This window comes from Artemia franciscana, chromosome 5 (genome assembly GCF_032884065.1).
Source record: "Artemia franciscana chromosome 5, ASM3288406v1, whole genome shotgun sequence".
NCBI classification, from domain to species: Eukaryota; Metazoa; Arthropoda; class Branchiopoda; order Anostraca; family Artemiidae; genus Artemia; species Artemia franciscana.
The window spans coordinates 57,584,044-57,607,995 of record NC_088867.1 but is presented as its reverse complement, the minus strand read 5'-3'; the positions used below and the strand labels follow the sequence as shown (position 1 = coordinate 57,607,995).

General features: G+C 36.0%; 1 protein-coding gene across 3 annotated transcripts in view; it reads right to left on the bottom strand.

The window, feature by feature from the left end:
* Positions 1-23,952, bottom strand: part of LOC136027631 (interferon-induced very large GTPase 1-like) — a 144,922-nt gene that overhangs the window by 39,246 nt on the left and 81,724 nt on the right. The window contains exon 3 of one of the 3 annotated variants that reach the window (XM_065705054.1): positions 6,350-12,537. The exons of 1 other annotated variant lie outside the window; for it this stretch is intronic. Coding sequence is in view for 1 of the 2 variants with exons in the window: in XM_065705053.1 (XP_065561125.1) it covers positions 8,904-9,875 (972 nt within the window). In the remaining variant the exon portion in view is untranslated. Of the gene's footprint in view, positions 1-6,349; positions 12,538-23,952 lie in introns of those variants that run through there. One more of the 3 variants, XM_065705053.1, reaches the window with a different exon arrangement.

Genomic DNA, 23,952 nt, shown 5'->3' with positions numbered 1-23,952 from the left:
CCAGTGACCTGCTAGTGCTAGAAAAGAAAAGAAGGACAAAAAAAGAAAAGAAAAAGGAAGAAAAGAATCTGCTTTGAATTAATCACAGTGTTGAGATAAGATGAATAACATCCGAATAGCATTAACAAATCAACTTTGTATCTGAATAAATTTTTTACACTTGATATTATTTTTTTTCCATGGCACCAAATTAGTGCTTTACATCAAGTATTACAATAAAAAAAAAATTGTCAAAATAAAAAAAAAGGGAAAACCACAGGCACAGACATACAGTGTCAGACACAATTGTCAGATTAAACAAAAAAAAAAAAAAAAAAAAAAAAAAAAAAAAAAAAAAAAAAAAAAACAGTATGTAGCTTCTTTATGATATTTTGGTACACTATTAGTACTAGAAGAATAAAAAAGAAAAAGAGCCATTTCTAGCTCTTTTTGAAAATTACCATAGATTTGTTTCTACAATAAAACTTTACTTTAAGATTTAAATAATAGCTACCATTCCTGAATCAGCACCTATGACTACAAGATAGTTTTTTAAATAATGTTTTTAAGATGTGGCTACTATGTGCTAGGTAGCAGCTATTACTGTAACCTTAAGATTCAAGTCTGTTTCAGGCCTTGACACAAAAAAAAATCAGCCAATATTCAAATATATCAGACAGAAAGATAAATTATTTTTCTTTAGGGGGGAAAGGAGGAATAGTTTTGGATTGAAGCAACATAAAACAAACTAAAAAAACACTCGTCAGTGATGATGCCAAAATATTAACACATTTGAAATTCTGCTCTGTGAAATTTATTATTTTTAGTGAGTTTTTAAGATCATTTAATTAACTCCCAAGAACACAAAGTTGTATAATAAACATCTGAGACTTACATAAGCATTTTATACACATTTAGGTGAAGAAAGAAGCCTTCATTCCTTCCTTGGATAGCGGCCATGGTATAGGTCTTTTTTAAACATTGTGCTTTGTTATTTATCTGTAACTTGCCACTGAATATTTAACCATTTTTCCAAGAGTTATGGCTGGTAACAAACAGGCGCGTTCGAGCCCGGTAAAAGGACAGGACAAGTGTCCATCTTGTGTGGTTAATCAAACAGTTCATGGTAACAAACTGTAGTAGGGAGCAACCTGGCTCAATAGTAACCAAAACTCTAAAAAATGGAATTTTGATACCAATAGCTAAATCAAAAGAATCGCATTTTAATGCTGATTTTAAATATATAAGTTTCATCAAGTTTAGTCTTACCCAGCAAAAGTTACGAGCCTGAGTTTGCCTTATTTTGCCCACTAATTTGCCTTATTTTAGAAAATAGGGGAAAAAACCTCTAAAAATAATCGAATCGTAACGAAAATCACACCATTAGATTCAGCGTATCAGATAACCCTATTGTAGAAGTTTCAAGCTCCTATCTACAAAAATGTGGAATTTTGTATTTTTTGCCAGAAGGCAGATCACAGATGCGTGTTTATTTGTTTGTTTGTTGATTTTCTCCCAGGGGGATCGTGTCGACCCAGTGGTCCTAGAATCTTGCAAGAGGGCTCATTCTAACGGAAATGAAAAGTTCTAGTGCCCTTTTTAAGTGACCAAAACAATTGGAGGAGACCTAGGCCCCCTCACACACTAATTATTTTCCCAAAGTCACCAGATCAAAATTCTGAGATAGCCATTTTATTCAGCGTAGTTGAAAAAGCTTATAACTATGTCTTTGGGGACGACTTACTCTCCCAGAGTCTCCATGGGAGGGGCTACAAGTTACAAACTTTGACCAGTTGCTTACATATAGTAATTGTTATTTGGAAGTGTACAGACGTTTTCAGGGATATTTCTTTGGTTGGGGAGGGGAGGGGGGGTTGAGAAGAGGGGAAACGTTGGGAGAACTTTACTTGGAGGAATTTATCATGGGGGAAGAAAATTTCTATGAAGGGAGCATAGGACTTCTAGCATTATTTAAAAAAATAGCAATAAAAAATAAATATGAAAAAGTTCTTTCAACTCAAAGTAAGGAGCAGAATTAAACCTTAAAACAAACAGAAATTATTATGCATATGATGGGCTCACCTCCTCCTAATACCTAGCACTTTACACTAAAGTATTTTTAGTAATTTCAACTATTTATTCTATGTCTTTTTCGATTCAGGGGTCATTCTTAAGAAATTAGGACAAAGTTTAAGCTTTAGCGTAAAGAGTGAGGTACTGACGAGGGGGTGAACCCCCTCATATACATAATAAAACATGAGAATACAGAAGTTCGTTATGTAAGCTAATTTATAAGTTATGTATATCTTTTAATAATAAAAAAAATTGTAAAAAATCAAAAGTTTTTGTTGCCTTTCTAGGTAACCAAAAAATCGGAGGGTAACTAGGCCTCCTCCCCTGCTCCTTTTTTTCTCAAAATCCAATCAAAACTATGAGAAAGCCATTTAGCCAAAAAAAATAAATATGCAAATTTCTTTTTAATTATTCATCTGCAGAGAGCCAAAATCAAACATGCATTGATTTAAAACGTTCAGAAATTAAATTGCCTACAAAAAAAAACAAGTTTTTTAACAGAAGTTTTTTTTGTAGCTCCTTACTCTCCATTAAAGAAAGTTGTTTTTTTATTTAATTTAAGTGAAGAATCAAGTGCTATGAATTGTGATGACTGCAATTGCTGGTTATGTATTGAGCTATTGGAACCAGAATACATGTTACTTATAAAAATTACTTGTCATATGGGTTGTCTATGGAAATGTCCAAAGTGCAGGGAAAACACCTAAGTGGGCAATGTTAAAGCCTCAGAGATTATGCAAGTTTTTAATGTGTCTATTAAGAACTCTCTTAGTGGTTTTGAGTGTGCAGTAAAGATCCTGGGTGCTAAAATTAAGGACTCTTTTGCTAGCTTTAGATATGAACTTAAAATGGAAACTGACACTCAGTATAAGGCAATAAAAGATAGGATTCATACTCTTGAGCAATCCTTACCTAGGGCAAAAGACAATAACACCTTAAATGACTTAGTGACCTCAAAAGTAGTTACATCAAGAGAAGCTTTAGACAAACAGTTCGAAAATCACATAAGGCAATGCTTGCCTTTATATAATGGTCTTTGGAGTTCCTCCTCAAACTGATGATGCCTGATTTGTACATGATTATTTGGCTAATGAATATGGAATCCCTGATGTTAGCTACATCAAGGAAAGGATGGAAATATTTATAGGTATTCTTCCCACAAGAAGTTGAAGTATTAAGTTAAGTGGCCCAAGGAACCATCTTGGGACCAATACTATTTAAATTTTATATTAATGAAACACCAACCATAGTCAAAAATAAAGTAAGTCTTTATGATGATGACTCCAAACTTATTGGACCTGTTGATACACCTGATAAGAGAGCCTTTTTGCAGAATGACCAAGAGGTACTTTTCCAGTGGGCAAGAGGCTTTAATTCAATGTAATTAAATGTCAAACAATCCACATTGGAAAGAAAAATGAGAAATACCCTTATCATATATGTAGGGGATAGATGGATCAAGACAGACTATCATCTTGTCTGAAGCAGAGAGAGACTTGGGGGTTATAGTTGATAAAGAAATAAAATTAACTACGCACACACAGACAGCTGTAGCCAAAGCATTCTAAAAAGAACAAACACTAGTAGGCCACCTATGGTGATGACTAAATTATATAAGGTATTAGTCAGGCCTAATTTGGAGCTTGGCATGTGTGTGTTGCTAGCCCCCTGAACAAAGGTGACCAACAGAAGTTAGAATCAGTTCAAATATGGGCTACAAAAGCAATTAATAGATGCAAATACTTATACTACTCATCCTATCTGAAGAAACTGAAACTCCCCACTTTTGTCTACAGATATAAAAGGCATGATATTATTATGATGCATAAGCTCCTTGATTCTAACTCTCTGTCTATCAAATAAGCCATATCAACTTGACTGATCAGCCAGAATTAGGGGAAATAGTAGGAAACTACAGCAGAATATATCTGACACTAGACTATGCAATAACTTCTTCACTAACAGAATAGTGAGTTTATGGAATTTGCTCACCAAAGAAGCAGTCACTACCCCTAGTACTGCTGCCTTAAAAGAGCCATTGACAGAGAAAGGTCATTGAAGCCATGGCAAACTGTATGGGATGCTATTGAGACATCTAACCATCATCATTGCTAACCTGCAGGATTTAATCCTTATTTTGCTGGACAATGCAATTTAATGTAGTTCAAGGTATTTTATATAAGAATTAACCAATAGAAAACAACCAGTTCATTTGCATACATTTTTGTCTCTTCTGATATTCAATCCAAATTTCTAATTATATTGTCAATTTGAGGAAGGTTGAGTCTAACAAATTGCATTAAATGAAGGTTAAGTTAAACAGGAATTGAGCTGAATGATATTTGAGTTGCATTGGGTCAAGCTATATTGATGTTGAGTTGAATGGGGGTCAACTCAAACAGGGATTCATTGACACAAGTGCTCAGTTGCACAGGGACCAACTGCAAGTGATTAATTTCAATGAGTGTTGAGTTAAATGATGATTGATTTGATTTATGACTGAGTTAAACCATGGTTTTGGTGTTGTTAAAGGATGAAGCACCTAAAGATTACAATGCCACTGAAATATCCTAGAGTTATCAGTCTCAAGTCAGATGACAAACCTATACTAGCCTGTAAAAGTAAAATTAGGGCTATTGAGAAGGAAACATGTTAAGAAAACAAATCTTACTTAATAGTATGAAGAAAATGTAATTAACAAATTTTGAAAGCAATCCTACAATATTTTGGAAAATGTGGGGGCCCTAGGCTCTAGTCTGGCTATGTGGAAGGTGAATGGGTCTATACTCTTATTGTGTCATGCTATAGTAAAATAGGGACAGTCTGAAAACCTGTCTCTATTTTTCTGGTATCCCAAAGAAAAATGGTCATTCCCAAAAGAGGTATTTTACCCTAGGCTACATCTCTAGCCCAACAACTTTCCAAGATAGCAAGAAGTCAATGGACTAGAATTTTACCTGAGAAATACTTGTTTCAACTTGCCCAGCAATAATAAACCAGAGGCCAGTCAACAAAGTTGTTCTGTAATTAGCCTATGTACATGCAAGGAAAAGGAAAATCTTGAAATGCATCATAAGCCTTTAAAATAGTTTAAGCAAGACAACTGTTAGTACACTAACCATTAACATCTTTAAAGCCAAGCTTGGCAAGGTGTGAATAAATCATTGCTCAAGCAAGAGGATGCAGCAGATGTCCCAAACAATAATCATTAATGCTGGCATACACTGGCCTTTTCCATGTTACTAGCAAGTCTGATTTAAGGCAATTTTTAGGCCTACTAAACTCCATAAAACACAAGTCTACACCTAGTACTTATCTTGGTCTAAATTTTTAGCCTAGTTTCTTTTTATTTAGCTCTAGGTTTCCAAGACATTTTCTATGATTTCAGTTGGGATTTTAAGTCAAATCAGGGCTATTTCAAAAATTTATTAATCTAGAATACCACGAGCTATCATACAGAATAAAAAAAAATTGTAGTATTCTCCAAATAACTTACTCAAATTTAAGTTTAACGTTTATCCCTTTCAAAATTGTGGCGCTTAGAAGATGATAGATGACCTTCCTTAAAAAATCATTACTGCAACTGATCAAGTCGACATCTGAATAAATCCCACTTGGTGTTTGTGCTTGTCTACCTTCGGTATCTTTATAATCTTGTTTTCCAGAGAATTAGAAGTTAAATGCTAAGCTATAACTACTAACAACTCACCGCAGCAGCAAGACACCTGATGCAACCACGTATAAGGGGGGGGGGGGAGGTGATGGGTGCAATCGCCCTTCCCAAACGAATTTTTTAAGAATCCTTCCTAAATTATACTATTGAGTACTATATACGATAATTAACGACTGAAAAATCGATCGTTTTTGGAAATACAAACAATGAAACATATTGACGCAATCAAAATTTTCTAAGACAGTATGTGTTATAGACCCAAGACTGAAACGTTTCTGTGGTATTAAGAAGAGCCCAAGGGATTACAGACCCAAGACAAGAAGGTTGGACGATGACAGTGCTATGGCCTATATTAGCAAGCAAAGTGTACGTAATACATAGATCCAAAAGAAATAATTTTACTTCCATTAATGAACTTGAAAAACTTCTCACCACTCAATTTTTTTCACCAACGCTGTAAATGTTTGCCTCCTTGCCAACTGCCACACATCATTATATGAAGTACCCTGACAATAATCCCAATTTATCTGCCAACAATCCAATGTGTGCCTCATTTGGTGGTACACAGATAGTTTACGGGTGTGATTAAGATACCGGCTTGTCGTTTACTATAAAGTTCCTTACCTTAGACCTTAGTTCCTCCAGAGCCATCGGTGGCGCATAGGGCGTCTCCATTCGTCTCGTAGTGGTGCTGCAGCGATGACTTCTTCCCATAAAGGTATTAGTGAGGTGCCAGCCGTCCTCAGATCTCGGGCAAGTTTTCGTCTCAATGTATTTTTGGGGCGGCCTCTCTTTCTTCTACCGTCTGGCTTCCATTCATAGGCTATTCGAGGAAGGCGGCTCTCTTCCATACGAAGAACATGTCCCAGCTATGTCCACCGCCTTCTTTTCAGCAACTCAATGACTGTAGGTTGACCTGTTTTTCTGCGTATTGAAAACCTAAACTGGGCTAAGTTCCAAGATCAACTTGAAAGATGCATAAGAAACACGTATCAAGCGGCTCCAAAGGATGAAAAAACGGGATTGAAGTCTTTTCAGTTTCATCAGCTTTTGAAATCACAAAATGATTTATTTAAGAGCACATATATTGCCGACGAACTGACAAAAGAAATGAATACTTTTGGCTGGACAGAATTGGACAAATTGTCTGTTAATTTTGATCAGCGACGTATTGATGCTATGATCAACAAAATTTCTCAGTCTTATAGAGCCTTGGATAAAAACCATATTATAGAAAATGTTTTAATACAACTTCAGGACAATATTCATTTTGAAGCAGCTTTTTGTACAGCATGTCAAGAGCCATGCCCTCTTTGTGCAAGTCCTTGCTTTCTTGAAGTCTCTCACAACGGTTCTCATGACACTTTTCATCAGCCAGACGGTCTAGTTGGTTGGCGTTATGTCGAAAGCAATAAACTAAGTGCCATGGCTTGTAATACAACTCCCCTTGATCATAATTTCATACTACAGAATGGAGAGGAATGGAAATATGCATATTTCTCAAACAGATTCACCAATTGGATGCAGCCTGATAGAACTAAGCCTGTTTCGGATTATAGGGAATACTTGATACGTTCGTATAACAAACAAATTGCAGATTACTATTCACTAAAGCCATCTGATATATCAGTCAATGCTGAAAGTCTTGAAGTTGTCATGGACAAAATTAAAAGAAAGGTTGACTTCCGTAAAGATTTTCCTGGTAAACCCTGATGAAGAAAGGCGGCTATGCATCTAGATGCTTGAAAAGTCCTTGTGACACTAAGGTGGTTTTGTCATTTCATAGAGCTTACCTCAAAACTACCTCTGTTTTGTATTTTGTTTGAATAGATTTAGTGCACCAATGTTCTCTGTGGCTACTGGTTTGACTTAAAAAAAAATAATATTCCTGTACTTAATTTTGAAAAGGGACTGGTTTGGCCAAAAAACAGCAGGAGCTTGAAAACTCTAAAAATTATGAAGATTATGAAAAATTATGAAAATTATGAAAAATAGTCCTCAAGTCTTGATGCCATTAAGTCCACTTCATCCAAACCACTTGCGACGTCAAAACAAAAACTTCGCATGACCTCTTTCATTGAAAGAAAGCGCTTATAAACTGAATTCTCCTCTTCCCACTTTCCTTGAATTAAAAAAAAAAACCTACTAATATTTCGTAAGCAAATCTATGAACTTTTTTCTTTTTGTCTTTGTCAATTTTTTTGTTCAACCTTGAAAGATATTTTTCAACCTCACTAATGACTTCATGCACACTTGCATCAGAATAATATTTCTTCCCGGTTATGATACTGACTATTTTATGAGTAACGTCTTTTTCAATTCTCTCTTCATTGCTTTTACTCTGAGTCCAGAATTTAACAATGTCATCGCATATATTTTCAATAGGTTTTGTGATTACATCTTCCAATAATCTCTTCCAGAGCGGTCTATTTTGCATAATGTTAGTTTCCTCGTGCAATAAGAGGTCAACACCTAATGCCTTAATCGTGTGATTAATCATATAAGCCATTAGGACAGCATTTTTGACATCCATTGGAGGGTTTTCTTTCTTTGCTTTTTGTAGAATACTATTAAAATTTGTGTCAAACATTGTTATCAATTCTTGCTTTGATTTGTGTTTCAGACTCTGCATTTTAAATTCTTCTATTATTTTGTCTCTCATTTCTTTTTCATATTGACCAACTTTTACGTCAAACAAAAGCTGATTTTTCAAGAATACTGCTAGTTTATCCCGCCATTGACCAGTTTGACGGGAGATAATGTCTTCCACCTTTCTAGTGTATTCAGTTTTCCACTTTTGGTTCTCTTTTTGCTCAAAAATTCTGTTTACCTCTTCTTCAAATTTTTCAGCATGAGGCTTCATCTTTACATCAAGATCTTCAACTGCTTTATCTATCTTTGTTAAGGTTGTCAGCTCTACTGTTTCCGAAGGTATTTCTTTCTTATAGATGTCCTTTAATAAGTCGTATTGTTCTTCATATTTCAGGATATATAATTTTCTTAGTGTCTGATATATTCGCTCTATTTCAGAGTAAACGTGTCTTTCTATGACCGTTTCAAAAGACAGGTCAAAATTAGAGTTGTTCAAGCACTCCCAAACTAAAAACAAATAATCCAGACTTTCAATTTTTCGAGCACTCCATCCAGCCTGACTAACAACCTGCTCATGGATATACTCTCAAAAATCAATAATTTGCAGGCTAAATTCTTCATTTGGGATGTCATTTGGTGGATCTCCTTTTGTATTACATCCAAACACACGTATATCTTGTTCATTGCTGAACATCTTTGGGAAGCTGATGGATGTATGCATATCCAAATCTTCTAGTGAATTTACTTTTGTAAAAGATTCAACAAGTGTAGCTGATAGCTGTGTAAAAATATTCAGAAGTTTGCTTCTGTTTTCTTGATGACGCTTGACCTGATTATAAGCTGCAAAAATTTTGCAGCTAAGCAGGCCTCCTCGTTCTTCTGCCAATTTAGAGCCTTTATACGCAAGTGCAACAATAGGCAGTATTTCTTTTAAAACATTGTCATTTTCACCTTTAATAACCAAAATGACAGCATCTGATGGCAAGATAGATAGGGTCGCAATTTTATTATCACGCTTCGCACAGCCATGTAAACCTTTATGTTCTGGTGAACGAACACCTTCTGTGTCCAAGATAACCACGTAGTCATACTCTTTTCGGTTTACTGTCTTTACAAGGGTCATTGTAAGGCCTCTAGTACACTGACCTATACTTTCTGCAAGACAAATACCGAACATCGTATTCAACAATGTTGACTTTCCACTGATTTGCTCTCCCAGCACAGATAATACAAAAATTCTTTTGTTTGGAAGCAAAGAGCTCAAATTTTTAAATATTGCACCAATCCAATCGACATTTAGAATATTCGCATCCCTATCGTAGAGCTCTAAAGTTTCTCCTGCTATCAAACAAGACGCAGCTAAGTGTGGTAAATATTCCAAATCTGCATATTTTCCTGATGAATAAAATAACGAAACTTCCCTCCATAGGTGATGAAGTGAAAGAAGAGCATAGTTACGCTTTTCTTTTGCAGCCAATAAATCTTTCCTATAAGATTCTTTCTGATTTTGATATTCAGGACCCCTGCCTGATAATTGCAAACTTTCCAAGAAGTCCATTTGTTTCTGATTCACTGCTTTTTCTAGTTGACGTACAAGGTCGGATTCTTTGATATTCAGTGAAATAGCATCATCAATAACGCGAAGATGAAGCAAAATATGGTCGATATCATTCTTTTGGAGTCCTTTCAAGAAGATATTGAGAAGTGGGTCGTTTTTTTTTACTGTTACTGAAACGGAACTTTTCTTCGTTGGATATTTTCTCCTGTATCGCTAAACAACTGCCTGTGTCATTGACAAGTTCAAATTCGTTCAATTTTTCTCTCAATTCCCCTTCTCTTGCAAAACTATTTTGCAATATCAGCACGTTTGATCTATAACCTTCTAAGCCATCCATATTAGAAACAGCAATATACATTTGTCGTAGATTATTGATATCAGGACTTAAAGAACAGGGAATAGCAGGGAATATTGAATACAATGAGTTGGTGTGAAGTTCAACTTTACGAAACACTACTCCTAATTGGTGGTTTCGCTGGATACCACTGAAATAATCAAATGAACCCTCGATAAGGCAAAAAGGATGGTGTTTTGATAGAGCACTTTGAAAGCTAGGGATCCATATGGTAATGAATTGTGGCAATTTTTTTTCAGGAGAATGTGCGTCCATAAAGTGAGAAACTTTATTTGATTTAGATGTAAATTCGTCTTCAATTATTAAGTAGTCAGTGAATTCTGTTAGGAATTTCCAATAAGGTTTAAAATCACCACAAATATGTATGACGATGCAAGATTTCTCATCTCCATTTTCGAAGCAGACGAAGCCCTGTCCAACCTCCATGCTTGATGTCTCATCAGTTTTTAGAGAAGTTTTTAAATTGAAAAGATCTTCCATAATTTTTCCAGCAGAACTATCAAAGGTTACTTGACTAATTATAGCAATTCGTGGAAGCTTTAAGTCTTCCCCAAGGAATATGTTTTCTTCTAATCTTTGCGTGATCCTAAGTAATTCTATAGTGTCGTTGGAACATATAGGAATAGCAAATCTCGATTCCAGAAGAAGTCGCAAAATGTTTACTTTATCTCTGACTGAATACATGCTGAGAAGGGTGGAAACGTCAAATTTTTATTCTCTTTTTGTTTGTTTAATTTCGGGCCAGAAATCTTTCTCAGACTCTAAAAAATTATTTGATCCTTCATCAGGGGAATTACAATATTTTAATTCCAGACGGTGATGCATTCTATAAGAAATATTGGTTAAGTCACGAGGACAATCAATAGTGTTTCCGTTGGGTTGGATACATTTTCTCTGTTTGGTAAATTCAATTTAGGTTGCTTTGTTAAGTCAGTTTTAACACTAATAACAGGAGTTAAAGACTCCATTTCATTTTCCTCTTCAGTCTCTTGTGCGTCTTGGACAGCATTGTCTTCAGCCGAACACTTCCTCTTTTGTTGTATTCGCAAATCTGCGAGTTGCAGCATATTTTTCCTTGCCAGTTCTCCATCAATATTATGGTAATAGGAACGAAGATCTTGTATGTCTTTAAATTTTATATCTTTGGTTAAACCCATCCAGGCATTTTTGATCAATTCAGCTTGATTTTCGAACTTAGTACCGAGAAGACTCCAAACTGGAACAAGACATTTTATATCTCCCCTATCTGTGATAATCCCTTCTTCAGGTTTTTTTTATCAGTTCACAAAACAAAGGAGGAGCCGTTTGCGGTCCATAAACAACGAAATGAGTATTCTTACTTGATTGCCTTCCTGCCTTTTGTTGTTTCTGTTGATATTCACTTTTGTTTTTGTAACTGGCATTTGCTTTGAAGACTATTCCTAGTCCTTGCCAAAATAACGATGCAGCAAACTCCCTTTCTGCATTTGATTCTATCTCAGACACTGAGTAACAATCACTTGCTCTAACTTCGCACGAAAAGTGGACTATGCCTCCATAATGATGAATGTCGCTTGGATAATGGGACCCAAAAGTGCGCAGAAAGTCTTCTGCTTCCGAAATTGTCTCTATTCTCTCCAATGCAGCTTTTGTTTCACTACTTAATTTCATCTGATTGGAAGGAATTCTGAAAGCTCCCACTGGATAGATTCCAAGCTTATTAAAAACATTACTTTCTAACTTGGTGTTACTTGAGGAACAATCACTCTTGTAACTCTTATCGACAAATCTGATTCCAGATGAAAACAAACCTAAATTAACACTACCACCAATGGCCCATCCACTCTCTATAAATCTATTTACTTCATCTTTCGACTGTTCTATACTGCTAGAACAGATAGTTCTCGATACAGTTGGTTTAGAATTCCTAGGAGTTCATTTTCTTCTGGAATTCTAAGTAAGGGCGCCTTTGCTTTTAGCAGTAAATTAGAGTCGTCTGCACCATACAAAACACCATATCGTGCAAGACCAGAACTAAGCCGTGAGACGAAAGAACTATCAGTAGGACTGTTTTGAGCACCTACACCTACTATTGACGATGTTTCTTTTAACTCGGAAACAACATCTTCCAGCATCCGTCTTATCTCTACTTCTGGTATATTTGACAGAACATCTTGCGCTGTAATTCTTGAATCGGATAAGAGATCAACATTCCCTGAAAAACGATTAAGAAAGTCTGCTGCAGACGAACGGTTGATTGGGGATTCCTGAAGAAGAGCAGTAGCTTCTCTTCGAAAACTGCTTAAGTCACTCATTTTTCTCTACGATCTGTAAAAGAACATTTATTTAAACAACTTATTAAATAACCAAAATTAATCCTGTAAAAAGTTATTCAGCTACATGGAAGTCACTTTTCAGGAAATTCCACTTTTGGGGCCCAAATTAGTTTCTTCAGGGACCTAAACTCGATAGAGTAGATTTTTCATTTGAGCCTTTAAATATTTTGGGTTTTGCCAACAAACTTAATACTCATAAAAGAATAGTTTTGGCCCTTGATATGACCCCTTTTTCAAGAAGACGACGCATCATTTTTTTTTTGTTTTTACATTAAGTTATTGTTGGTCCAAGAACTCAAGGCTATAAATTCAAAACTGACCGTGATAAAAGATTCTAGCCCATTTCTGAGCTTTGCACCCCCTTCCATTCTAGAATGAAGCATTTGATTCCTCAGACCCTTACAATGAACCCTGAAAGTTTTGAACCAATTACACACCCAACAACGAACAAGCTCCTTTTTAAATTATAAAACAAAAGCTTGGACGATCAGGAATATGCTTTATTTACGACATTTGCCACAGGCACTTACTGTGGACCACGTTTTCTTTGAAGGCAAATTGAACTTTGCAACTTTTTTGGTCAAATTAAATCTTTCACAATTTCATTGCATGTCTTTTGTGGTTGATAAAAGGGGCTGGTTGTCCGTCAATCAGAATCGACCCTTAAAAGGACACACATAACTTTAGTAGTCAAATAACCTATTCCTTTTTGTTCCTTTTTTCAATTCCTAAGCCTTAGTGGTACTCGGTAGAGAAGCAGTAGTTTTTGTGATGGTGGTAGTAGTAGTAGTTGTGGTAATAGTAGTAGTAGCGGTAGTGTTAATAGTAATATTGGCTTAGAAATATTCCCTTTTTCGTCAATTGATCATCTCGTCTATGATTTCTTAAAGTTCCAAATTAATATACTTAGTCATTCCTCAGTTACTCCTTTTTACAGCCCGTATGCATATAACATGTATTGATTTAATTCAACACTCCCTTTAATATTCTCATTCATGAATGCTCTTCCTCATTTTGGAAAGTAAATGTCAAACATACCCACCTTTCTCACTAATTTATGTCATTTGTAAACAATGAATTATTGTCTAACTTAAAGCTGTTGCCCTGAGGGCTGTGGGGAGTTAACATCCCTAAAAGCATGAATAGTGGACCTTACAATAATGCTAAACAAAGTAGTATTCTCAACATTTTTATTTCATATTTTTTTGGAAACGATGAGCGTGGGGGGAGGCATATATAATTTTTGACTCTTAAAAAAGATATCTTAAAACAAAATTTTGACTATTGAATCTACAATGAAATGAGTCCTCTCTATATTTTATACGATCAGCCATTCCGTAAAAACCTCATATGCCCCTAGGACCTAGCTTACAACCACTGCCCCATTACTCTAAGGGGTTTTCTAAATCCTGGAGGCATCACTATGTGATGCATTTGGTGAAAAGAGGGCGTCAGGGGTGCTAGTTGCCCTCCATTGCTTTTTAATCTTAAAAGGGAATTAAAACTTCCTATTCCAAATTAAATGAACCTCTTGTAAAGTTTATACGACCATCCTTTCCATAAAAAACCTTAAATGCCAACGGGGCATAACTTGAAACCTCCCCCCCCCCAGTGCTGAGGAGTTGATTCTAATCCAAAGGCCTTATTATATGATTTTTCGACTATTTTGAACAAATTGGGTATCCCAAAAATTTTATTAGATTCATTTGGAAAAAGACGACGTGAGAGTACTGAACTAACTCTCAGTACTGAACTAACTCTTGTCGAGGCAAGACATCTCTTTTACTTCGTGATATTTCTCTTAACTGTGAAATCCTGTTTTATATTAGATACTGCATTGTTAATTCTGGGGCCCCTCATATTTGGTTTTTATGAAGAAAGGGGCCCATGCCTGTAAGTTTCTTTGATATGTCAGTTTGATGAGTTGAGGAAAGAAGCGAGCGTACCGTATATTTAGCAATATATTAATTACCGATATAATATAATTATCGAAGTCTGTCTCGAAAAAGTATTCCGATGAGCGTATTGACGACTTGAAGCATTTGATTGAAAATATTTGTAGGGAGAATGCAGCGTTAAAAAAAGAAAACATTGGCTTGAAATCTGCACTTGTCAAACAGTTCGTGGTAACGAACTGTAGTAAGGAGCGACCCGGCTCAATAGTAACCAAAACTCTAAAAAATGGAATTTTGATACCAATAGCTATATCAAAAGAATCGCATTTTAATGCTGGTTTTAAATATATAAGTTTCATCAAGTTTAGTCTTACCCATCAAAAGTTACGAGCCTGAGAAAATTTGCGTTATTTTAGAAAATAGGGGGAAACACCCCCTAAAAGTCATAGAATCTTAACGAAAATCACACCATCAGATTCAGCGTATCAGAGAACCCTATTGTAGAAGTTTCGAGCTCCTATCTACAAAAATGTGGAATTTTGCATTTTTTGCCAGAAGGCAGATCACGGATGCGTGTTTATTTGTTTTTTTTTTTTGTTTTTTTCCCCAGGGGTGATCGTATCGACCCAGTTGTCCTAGAATGTTGCAAGAGGGCTCATCCTAACGGAAATTACTTCGTATATGAAAGAGGCTGCTTCCTCATCAACGCCCCGCTCATTACGCTAAAGTTTTTTACTGTTTTAAAAAGAAGAATTGAGAGAAAGAATCAAACTTTAGCGTAAAGAGCGGGGCGTTGATGAGGAAGCAGCCTCTTTCATATACGAAGTAATTTCTGTGCGTTTTAAGTTTTAATGTCGCTCCTTACTTTCAGTTAAAAAAACTCGTTTTTTTTATTTAATTGCAGTTAAAGACCAGTGTTTAAGAACCGAATTGTACGCTAAACGCAAGAATCTTCTTATCCATGGAATACCCAACAAGGAAAATGAAAACATTGAAGAAACTGTTAATGATTTTTTATCAGAAATGTCGATACGGAACTACAGGGATATTAAGTTTACGGCCATCTATAGACTTAGAAGTAAGGCTAAACGTCACATCAGACAAAACTCGCGCCCAGCATCGGACCCTATTCTTGTATCTGTTTTAAATCTTCGACATAAGGATAATATTATGGCTAGTGTTGGTAATCTAAGAAATACGGGGAAAAGCATCAGTATTGACCTTCTATTCGAATTGGCTAAACGTCGGAAAGAGCTTCTGAGTACGGCTTATGATTTAAGAAATTGTAAAGTTGCCTCCAATAAAGTGGTTCACACCAAGGTGGTTCAAAAGGGGACTAGATTGTGGCTAGAATCCAAAAAGACTCCTAGTTCCAACTGGATCAAGGTTGATGACGCATGCTACGACCCGCTTACCCTAGTTTTCCCCTCGGCCAACACTGATTTTGATTCTGACACATGATCATTAGCGATTGCTCATTTCCACTCTATATATTATATATTAAAAAAATGTGCTGTTCTTTATTGTTGTTTGTCATATTGTATTTTTCCCTTTTATTTTTCTTTCTTTTCCCTCAGTATTTACACCTTCCTGTGCTATTTTACCTGTTTCGGTAAGTAATTATGGTTAAATTTGATTCTCCGTTGGGATTAACGCCAACATAACAACAGGGAGATTGAATGATAATGAATTTAAAAGAGTTAATTTTAATGAAATTATAAATAATTCGGTTGGTAAAGCCCCCAATATGAGTTTTGATGAAAATTTTTAGAATATTATTGATAGTGTGTTTGTGGAGGAGCTAAGATTTTGGGGCTCTGAAGCTCGGTGGGGTGATGTTTTTCCGGTTGTGCATCTTAACGTTCAGGGCCTAAATTCTTCGTTCGACGATATTCAATTATTATGTAGGGGTTCGTGCCCAGCAATTATCGGTCTCTGTGAAACATTTTTGAATGAGAATAATCAGGTACTTTTGGATATTCCCGGTTATATGTTGATTTTTCTTAACCGCAACATGGGCAAAAAAGGTGGACTCGGATTTTACATCCAAAATAATTTTCAGGCTGTACTAAGACATGATTTACGCATAAATAATGAAAAACATTTGAGTCACTTTTTATTGAAATCCTAATTAACGCTAAGGAAAGGGTAATAATTGGCGAAGTATATCGTTCTCCAAGCGGATCTGCGACTGAATTTCTTGAAACATTAGAAGACGTTCTTAGGAAAGTTTTTGCTGAAAATTATGAAGTTATATTGATGGGTGACTTTAACCTTGACCTTGCGAATTCGTCATCTAGGCAGGCTTCTAATCTCTTGTCTTTACTAATTTCGTACGGATTGGCTCCTTGTATAAACATACCGACAAGGATTTCAAACCAGTCAGCAACATTATTTGACAATATTTTTTCCTCGCTACACTCCATTAAGAATGAAGTACTGCTTTCCAACATTTCCGACCATTTGCCAGTTTCAGCCCTGTTTCAAATCCTCCAAAATCCACAAGGATTAGTCCCCCAGAATAAACCGAGCTCCTTTTAAAAATCCTCGATTAAAAAGATCAACAGCTGTAGCTCCCTGGTTAACATCTGGAGTCCTAAAGTCAATAAAAAGGAAGCAAAACCTTTGGAAGGAATACAAAAGAAGACCAAATAAGGCTAAGTTAAAAGCATTTAAGTTGTACCGTAATTTTCTGAAATCAATTATTCGCAGAGCTAAAACAGTATATTTTACAAAGAGTATATTTTAATAAAATATAAAAAAGACGTGGGACGTGATTAAGAAAGTTAGTCGGCCGTCCATGAAACCAGAAGGTCTCCCTAAGTCTCTCATTGTAAACGATCAACTTGTAACAGAAAAACGCCAAATACGACATCATATGAACAAATTCTTTGCGGAGATAGGGGAAAACTGCTAATAGCGTTTCTTGTTCCTCTGTGTCACAGTCTTGGAAGCAGCTCTTAGGTCCCTCATGCTTGAAATCAATGGTTCTTGGGGAGGTTACGGTGCAGGAAATTATAAATATTGTTTTGTCTTTAAAGAATTCTTCAGCAGGTTTTGACCAAATTTCTGCTGAAGTAATTAAATATATTCTTCCATCGATTATCACCCCAATTTACCATTTGATTAATAGGTCATTTAACTAGGAGTATTTCCCCAACGTCATAAACTTGCACGTGTGATAGCTCTCTTTAAAGGAGGTGACCGAAAGGATCCTGGGAACTAAAGGCAGATCTCTCTATTGTCAGTGTTCTGTAAGATATTTGAAAGGGCAATGCTCAAAGGTGTGGTGAGATTTCTTGAAGCTAAACTTTTTTCCATCCGCATCGGTTTGGGTTTTGCGCAAAGTGTTCTACAGAACATGCTTGTAATAGACTTCTTCAGTTTATGCGACGATCTTTAGATTCTAATCTTATTCCTGCAGACATTTTTCTTGATGTAAAGAAAGCTTTTGACAGCCTAACGCATAAGATTCTCATTGGTAAACTTTGTCACCTTAGTGTCCATGGGGAAGCATTGTCTTGGTTCTCGTCATACCTAACTGACAGATCTATCGCCACGGAAGTTACAGACGAAACAGTTCCAATTGAATACGGAGTACCCCAAGGTTCTATTCTTCGGCCAACCCTCTTCCTCATCTATGTGAACGATCTCTACCGACTTTTTAACACCCCAATTAACAATGTTTCTTGTGGATTGTGTCACAAATCTTACTTCCAGAGTACGTTGATGTTCACACCTGATAGTCGAGAAGAATTAATAGCATTTGCAGATGACACTACTTTAGGTGCTGCAGCTCCGGATAAATCATCCCTTATTCTAAAGCTTCAATCAATGACTGAGAAAATACTCTTTTGGTTTGACATAAAACAACTAACTTTAAATGCAAAAAAGTCATACCTTCTTATTTTTTTTTCTCGTAAAGATGTGAGATGCCCCACAATTAATGAGCTTCATACACCAAGAGGCTCCATAAGTCGTCTCCGGATCGATATGTGCGATTCCTGGGAGTTCTTTTGGATAAAAATTTATCATATAAGTGGCATGTTCAAATAATAAGAGTGAAGATTTCCCGTGGACTTGGGATCATCCGAAAATTAAAGCGTTTATTTCCTTTCCCATTCCTTCGTCTTTTATACTCCATAAAATAATCCATAAGTCGTCTCCCGGATCGATATGTGCGATTCCTGGGAGTTTTTTTGGATGAAAATTTATCATATAAGTGGCATGCTCAAATAATAAGAGTGAAAATTTCCCGTGGACTTGGGGTCATCGGAAAATTAAAGCGTTTATTTCCTGTCCCTATCCTCCGTCTTTTATACTTCTCTCTGATTTACCCTCATATATGTTACTGTTCGTCTGTGTGGATGTCCACATTTCCCTCGGTACTTGCTCCTATTCACAATCTTCATGAGAAAGCAGCAAGAATTCTCCAGTCGGCTACACACACTCCTCTTGACCTTCTCAAAATTAAAGATATTTATGTTTTATCTCTATCTTCGTTGGCATATCAATACTTCCAGGGAGATCTCCCATGCTGTTTTTTGGGACTGCTCAAACTAGTAGGGGAAGTAAATTTGTATATGGTTCGTAACCGGGAGGATGTGATGATTCCAGCTAGTCCCTCAGTTCGTTCAGATTTTGGCCTGGCTGTGACTGTGAGGCGTGCTTGGAACTTGGTTCCCGCTGAGATCCGGCAGTCACGAACACTTGGCCCCTTTAAGAGACAGATGAAAAGTTTCTTTTGAAAGGCTTCTTATTAAATGTTTCTTATGGTTTATTTATTATTTTGTTTTCTTTTTTGGGTTGTTGTTTTGTTGGTGTTGTATCTTCGGTGACGCAGAGAATTTTAATTTGTATTTTATTGTCGGGTGATGTGAGGGTTGCTGTTTCGTGGGGACTGCCGGTGAGTTGATTTCTTTTCCTTATATTTTTATATTTAGATGTTGGTTAGTATGTTTATGACAAGTTTTATGATTCTTTATTTATTGTATGCCGTTTCCCAAATAACGGGCCATTCAGCCCTTTGGGATATTGTTTTTGTTATTTTTATTTTATGAAAATAAATAGAGCTTGAACTTGAAGAGGGGGGATATTTCCCCTTCAATTACTTTTAACCCTTAAAAAGGGAATATGGACTTCTGATTTCCAATTCAATGAGTCCCCTCCATAATTTATGCGACCACACCTTCCATAATAACCTTATATGTTAATAATGGGCAACTAGTATAACTTAATACAACTAGTATAAAAAACATTCTAATTGGATGTGTTTTAGGAAGTGATAAGTGTGTGTATGGGGGAAGGGGGTGGTTACCCTTCAATAACTTTCGACTCTTAAATAGAGCACTAGAACTTTCAATTTTGAAACAAATGAGACCCTCTTAAAGTTTCTAATACAAATCTTTCTATACGAAGTGCCCCGGTCTGAAAAATAGAACAAAAAATAACTACAGTTGCCTTGATATCCCCAATTATTTTCTATCCCCTTGAAAAGACCTGGCTAAATTAAAGAAAAAACATGCATAGCTCAAAACAACTTTTCGGCTCTATTTTATTTCTTCAAATCGAAGCGACCCAAAAATTGCCTCTATAATTCGAAATTCATTAGATAAGCTGAATCTAAGTTTTACTTTCGCTTTATAAGTCGGAGTTTACCTCGGTATCTCGAATTTTTTTTTTTTGCGGATCCTGTAAGTTGAAACTCCAGTGTGCAGGTTGCTGCATCCCGGGTAGTAGACTTTCCACAAATTAAAAAACCAAAACAGAAATAATAAAGCTAGCCAATGATGGTAACATTAAATATGGAAGATAAATATCTACTGAGTTTCCTGATGTCGAAGAATATAGGACTAAATTTACTCTTGGTGGCCCAATCATTGCAGATTATCAATCAGGTCGTGGCAACAAACTGTAGTAAGGAGCGACCCGGCTCAATAGCAATCGAAACTCTAAAAAACTAAATTTTAATACCAATAGTCACATCAAAAGAATCACATTTTAATGCTGATTTTAAATATAAGAGTTTCATCAAGTTTAGTCTTATCCATCAAAAGTTACGAGCCTGAGAAAATTTGCTTTATCTTAGAAAATAGGGGGAAACACCCCCTAAAAGTCATACAAACTTAAAGGAAATCACACCATCAGGTTCAGTGTATCAGAGAACTCTCTTGTAGAAGTTTCAAGCTCCTATCTATAAAATGTGGAATTTTGCATTTTTTGCCAGAAGACAGATTACGGATGCGTGTTTTCCTAGGGGTAATCGTATCGACCCAGAGGTCTTAGAATGTCACAAGAGGACTCATTCTAACGACAATTAAAAGTTCAAGTGCCATCATTTAAGTGACCTAAAAATTGGAGGGCACCTAGGCATATTTTCCCTCCAAAATCACCGAATCATACTTTTGAGATAGCCATTCTGTTCTGCCTAGTCAAAAACCTAATAATTATGTCTTTGGGGACAACTTCATCCCCTACAGTCCCCGGGGAAGGGGCTGCAAGTTGCAAACTTAGACCATTGTTTACATGCAGTAATGGTTATTATGAAGTGTACAGACGTTTCAGGAGGACTTTTTCGCGTTGGGGTGGGGATGGGTCGTGGGGAGGGGGTTACTTGGGAAGATCTTTCCATGGAGGAATTTTCCAGCAGGAGTTTCTAGCAGTATTAAAAAAACAACGAGGAAACAAATAACATTTTTTTAACTGGAAGTAATGACCAGCATTTAAACTTAAAACGAACAGAACATGTTACGTATATAAGGGGGTTCGTCTCCTCCACAATACCTTGCTCTTCACGCTAAAGTATTTTTAGTAATTTCAACTATATATTCTACGGCCTTTGTGATTCAGGGGTCATTCTTAAAAAAATGGGACAAAATTCAAGCTCTAGTGCAAAGAGCAAGGTATTGACGAGGGGGTGAACCCCTCATATACGTAATAAAAATAAACAAATATAGAAGTTCATTACGTAAATTAATTCATAAGTTACGGATATTTATTACTAACAAAAATGTTTGTAAAAAAATAAAAAAATCTAGTTGCATTTTTAAGTAACCGAAAATTGGAGGGCAACTAGGCCTCCTCCCCCAACCCTTTGTTTTATCAAAATCGCCCGATCAAAACTACAAGAAAACTGTTTAACAAAAAAAATTAATGAGCAATTTCACTTTAATTATTCATGTGCGGTGAGCCAAAATCAAAACATGCATTAATTCAAAAACGTTCAGAAATTAAATTAAAAAAAACAAACAAGTTTTCCCTAACTGAAAGTAAGGAGCGACATTAAAACTTAAAACGAACAGAAATTGTTCCGTATATGAAAGGGGCTGTCCCCTCCTCAACGCTTCGCTCTTTACGCTAAAGTTTTTTATTGTTTTAAAAAGTAGAGCTGTGACAAAGAGTCAAACTTAAGCGTAAAGAGCGAGGCGTTGAGGAGGGGACTACCCCTTCCATATACGGAACAATTTCTGTTCGTTTTAAGTTTTAATGTCGCTCCTTACTTGCAGTTAAAAAAACTAATTTTTTTTATTTAGTCATCACAGAAAAGACTGAACGTTTTGCCAAATCTCCTGGACAAGATAATTTTAAGGCTAATAACAGTTCGCTTGAGAAGTACAATATCACATTCAAGAAAGTTTGTGGTGAGAAAGCATGAGTGGACAGTAATGCTTGTGTTGAGTGAAAGGGCTCGTTAAAGAGTATTTTGAAAGACTATCACTCGAAAATTATTTTAACGCTAACAAACGGCTTGTTAATTCAAGTACCTCCCGGTTAATACCTCTCAATTTAAAATGGAAAATGTCAAGGTGGTAAACACAGCAAAGAAAAAGTTACAATTTAACAAGCAACTATTACGACAAGACGAACAACGCTAATGCCCTTAGTTGTTGCTATAGTAAAATCTTAGAGGCCTTAAAGGTGTCAAGGCTCTTCCTGTTGAATACAAGTCAAATAAAAGGATATGGATGAATAATAAGGTATTTTCCTCATGGTTGACTTAATTAGACAAAACTTTGGGCAAATAGAAGCCCAAAATTCTGTTATTTGTGATCAATTTCACTATACACGTTCTTACTCCTCCTCTAAAATTGATTGATATAAAATTTTGCCGGCTAACACAACATATAAATTAAACGCACTAGATAAAGCAATAATAAAAACTATTTCATTGTACTCTACAGAACTGAAGTGGTTAGAAAATATTTTTCTGACATTAAAAACAGAAAGGCGGACAATATCAACATCTCCGAGTTTATGCTATTTGCCAACAAACACTAGGATAACATAACGGCCCGAATGCTTTAAGTCATACGGATTTGGACAGCCAGAGGATCAAGCTGGAAGAAAAATGGACAATGGGAAAGAATAGCTAGAAGTGGAACCTGAAATGGAACTACCCAACTTTAACATCAAGGCTGAATGGAATGAGATGACAATGTAGCTGTCATCGGACAAGACAATAAATTTAGAATAATTTACACTTATCTACGAAGAATTTTTTACATCTGTAACCCGAATTTTCAGTTGGTTTACTTCTATTACTAGCTACCTTTTATAAGTCAAATTTTATGTGGAATGACCCCTATAGCTCGAAGTATGGCTAAAAAAAATAATACTTAATTCGAAAAAAAATGTGGTCCCGTAAATTCTAAGTTAGCAAGAGTCGACTGTAATACATTAAACCTACATTGTCCTTTGCTTAGGCAGCACAATAAGTAAATAGTCAACCTCCTTACAGCCCCCGAAGGCAAGGGCTGTCATTGAAGCAATCTGTTCACTATTTACACACAGTATATATTAAACGGAAAGGTATGCATCTTGGACCCTTACTTTCCAAAGAGACAAAGAGTATTCAGGCGAGCCTTTCAGAGACGGTTGAGGGGAGTATTGAACTAAATGAAGACACTCTGAGTATATAAGGGTTGTCAAAAGAGCTTAACTCAGGAATGACTGTGTATATTAATCCAAAACTTTCAAGAAGCGATAAGAGAGATGATCAATTAACCAATAGGCTAATATTTGCACGCAACTACTACTACAGCTACTACCAATGCTACTGATACCACCACTACTACTACAATCATAGAACTAGAGAGAGAGAGAGAGAGAGAGAGAGAGAGAGAGAGAGAGAGAGAGAGAGAGAGAGAGAGAGAGAGAGAGAGAGAGAGAGAGAGAGAGAGAGAGAGAGAGAGAGAGAGAGAAAGAGAGAGAGAGAGAGAGAGAGAGAGAGAGAGAGAGAGAGAGAGAGAGAGAGAGAGAGAGATTTACTTTTACTTTTTCTAACTTTTTCAACAGATGAGCTGGTTGACTTTTGAATAAATAGAGCCCCAGCCTCATTCAGTTTGAAATTTTTCCTTAGCGTTTAAATTTTCCCGCTCTAGAAATGAATAGAAACATTATTTTCTTTTCGTCATTTTTTTTTAAAGTGTCGTTTCCTATTGTTTCTTATATTCAAAATGAGGTATTTTTCGTTCTGTATACATAATTCAATTAAAAAAAAACTTATGGGGAAC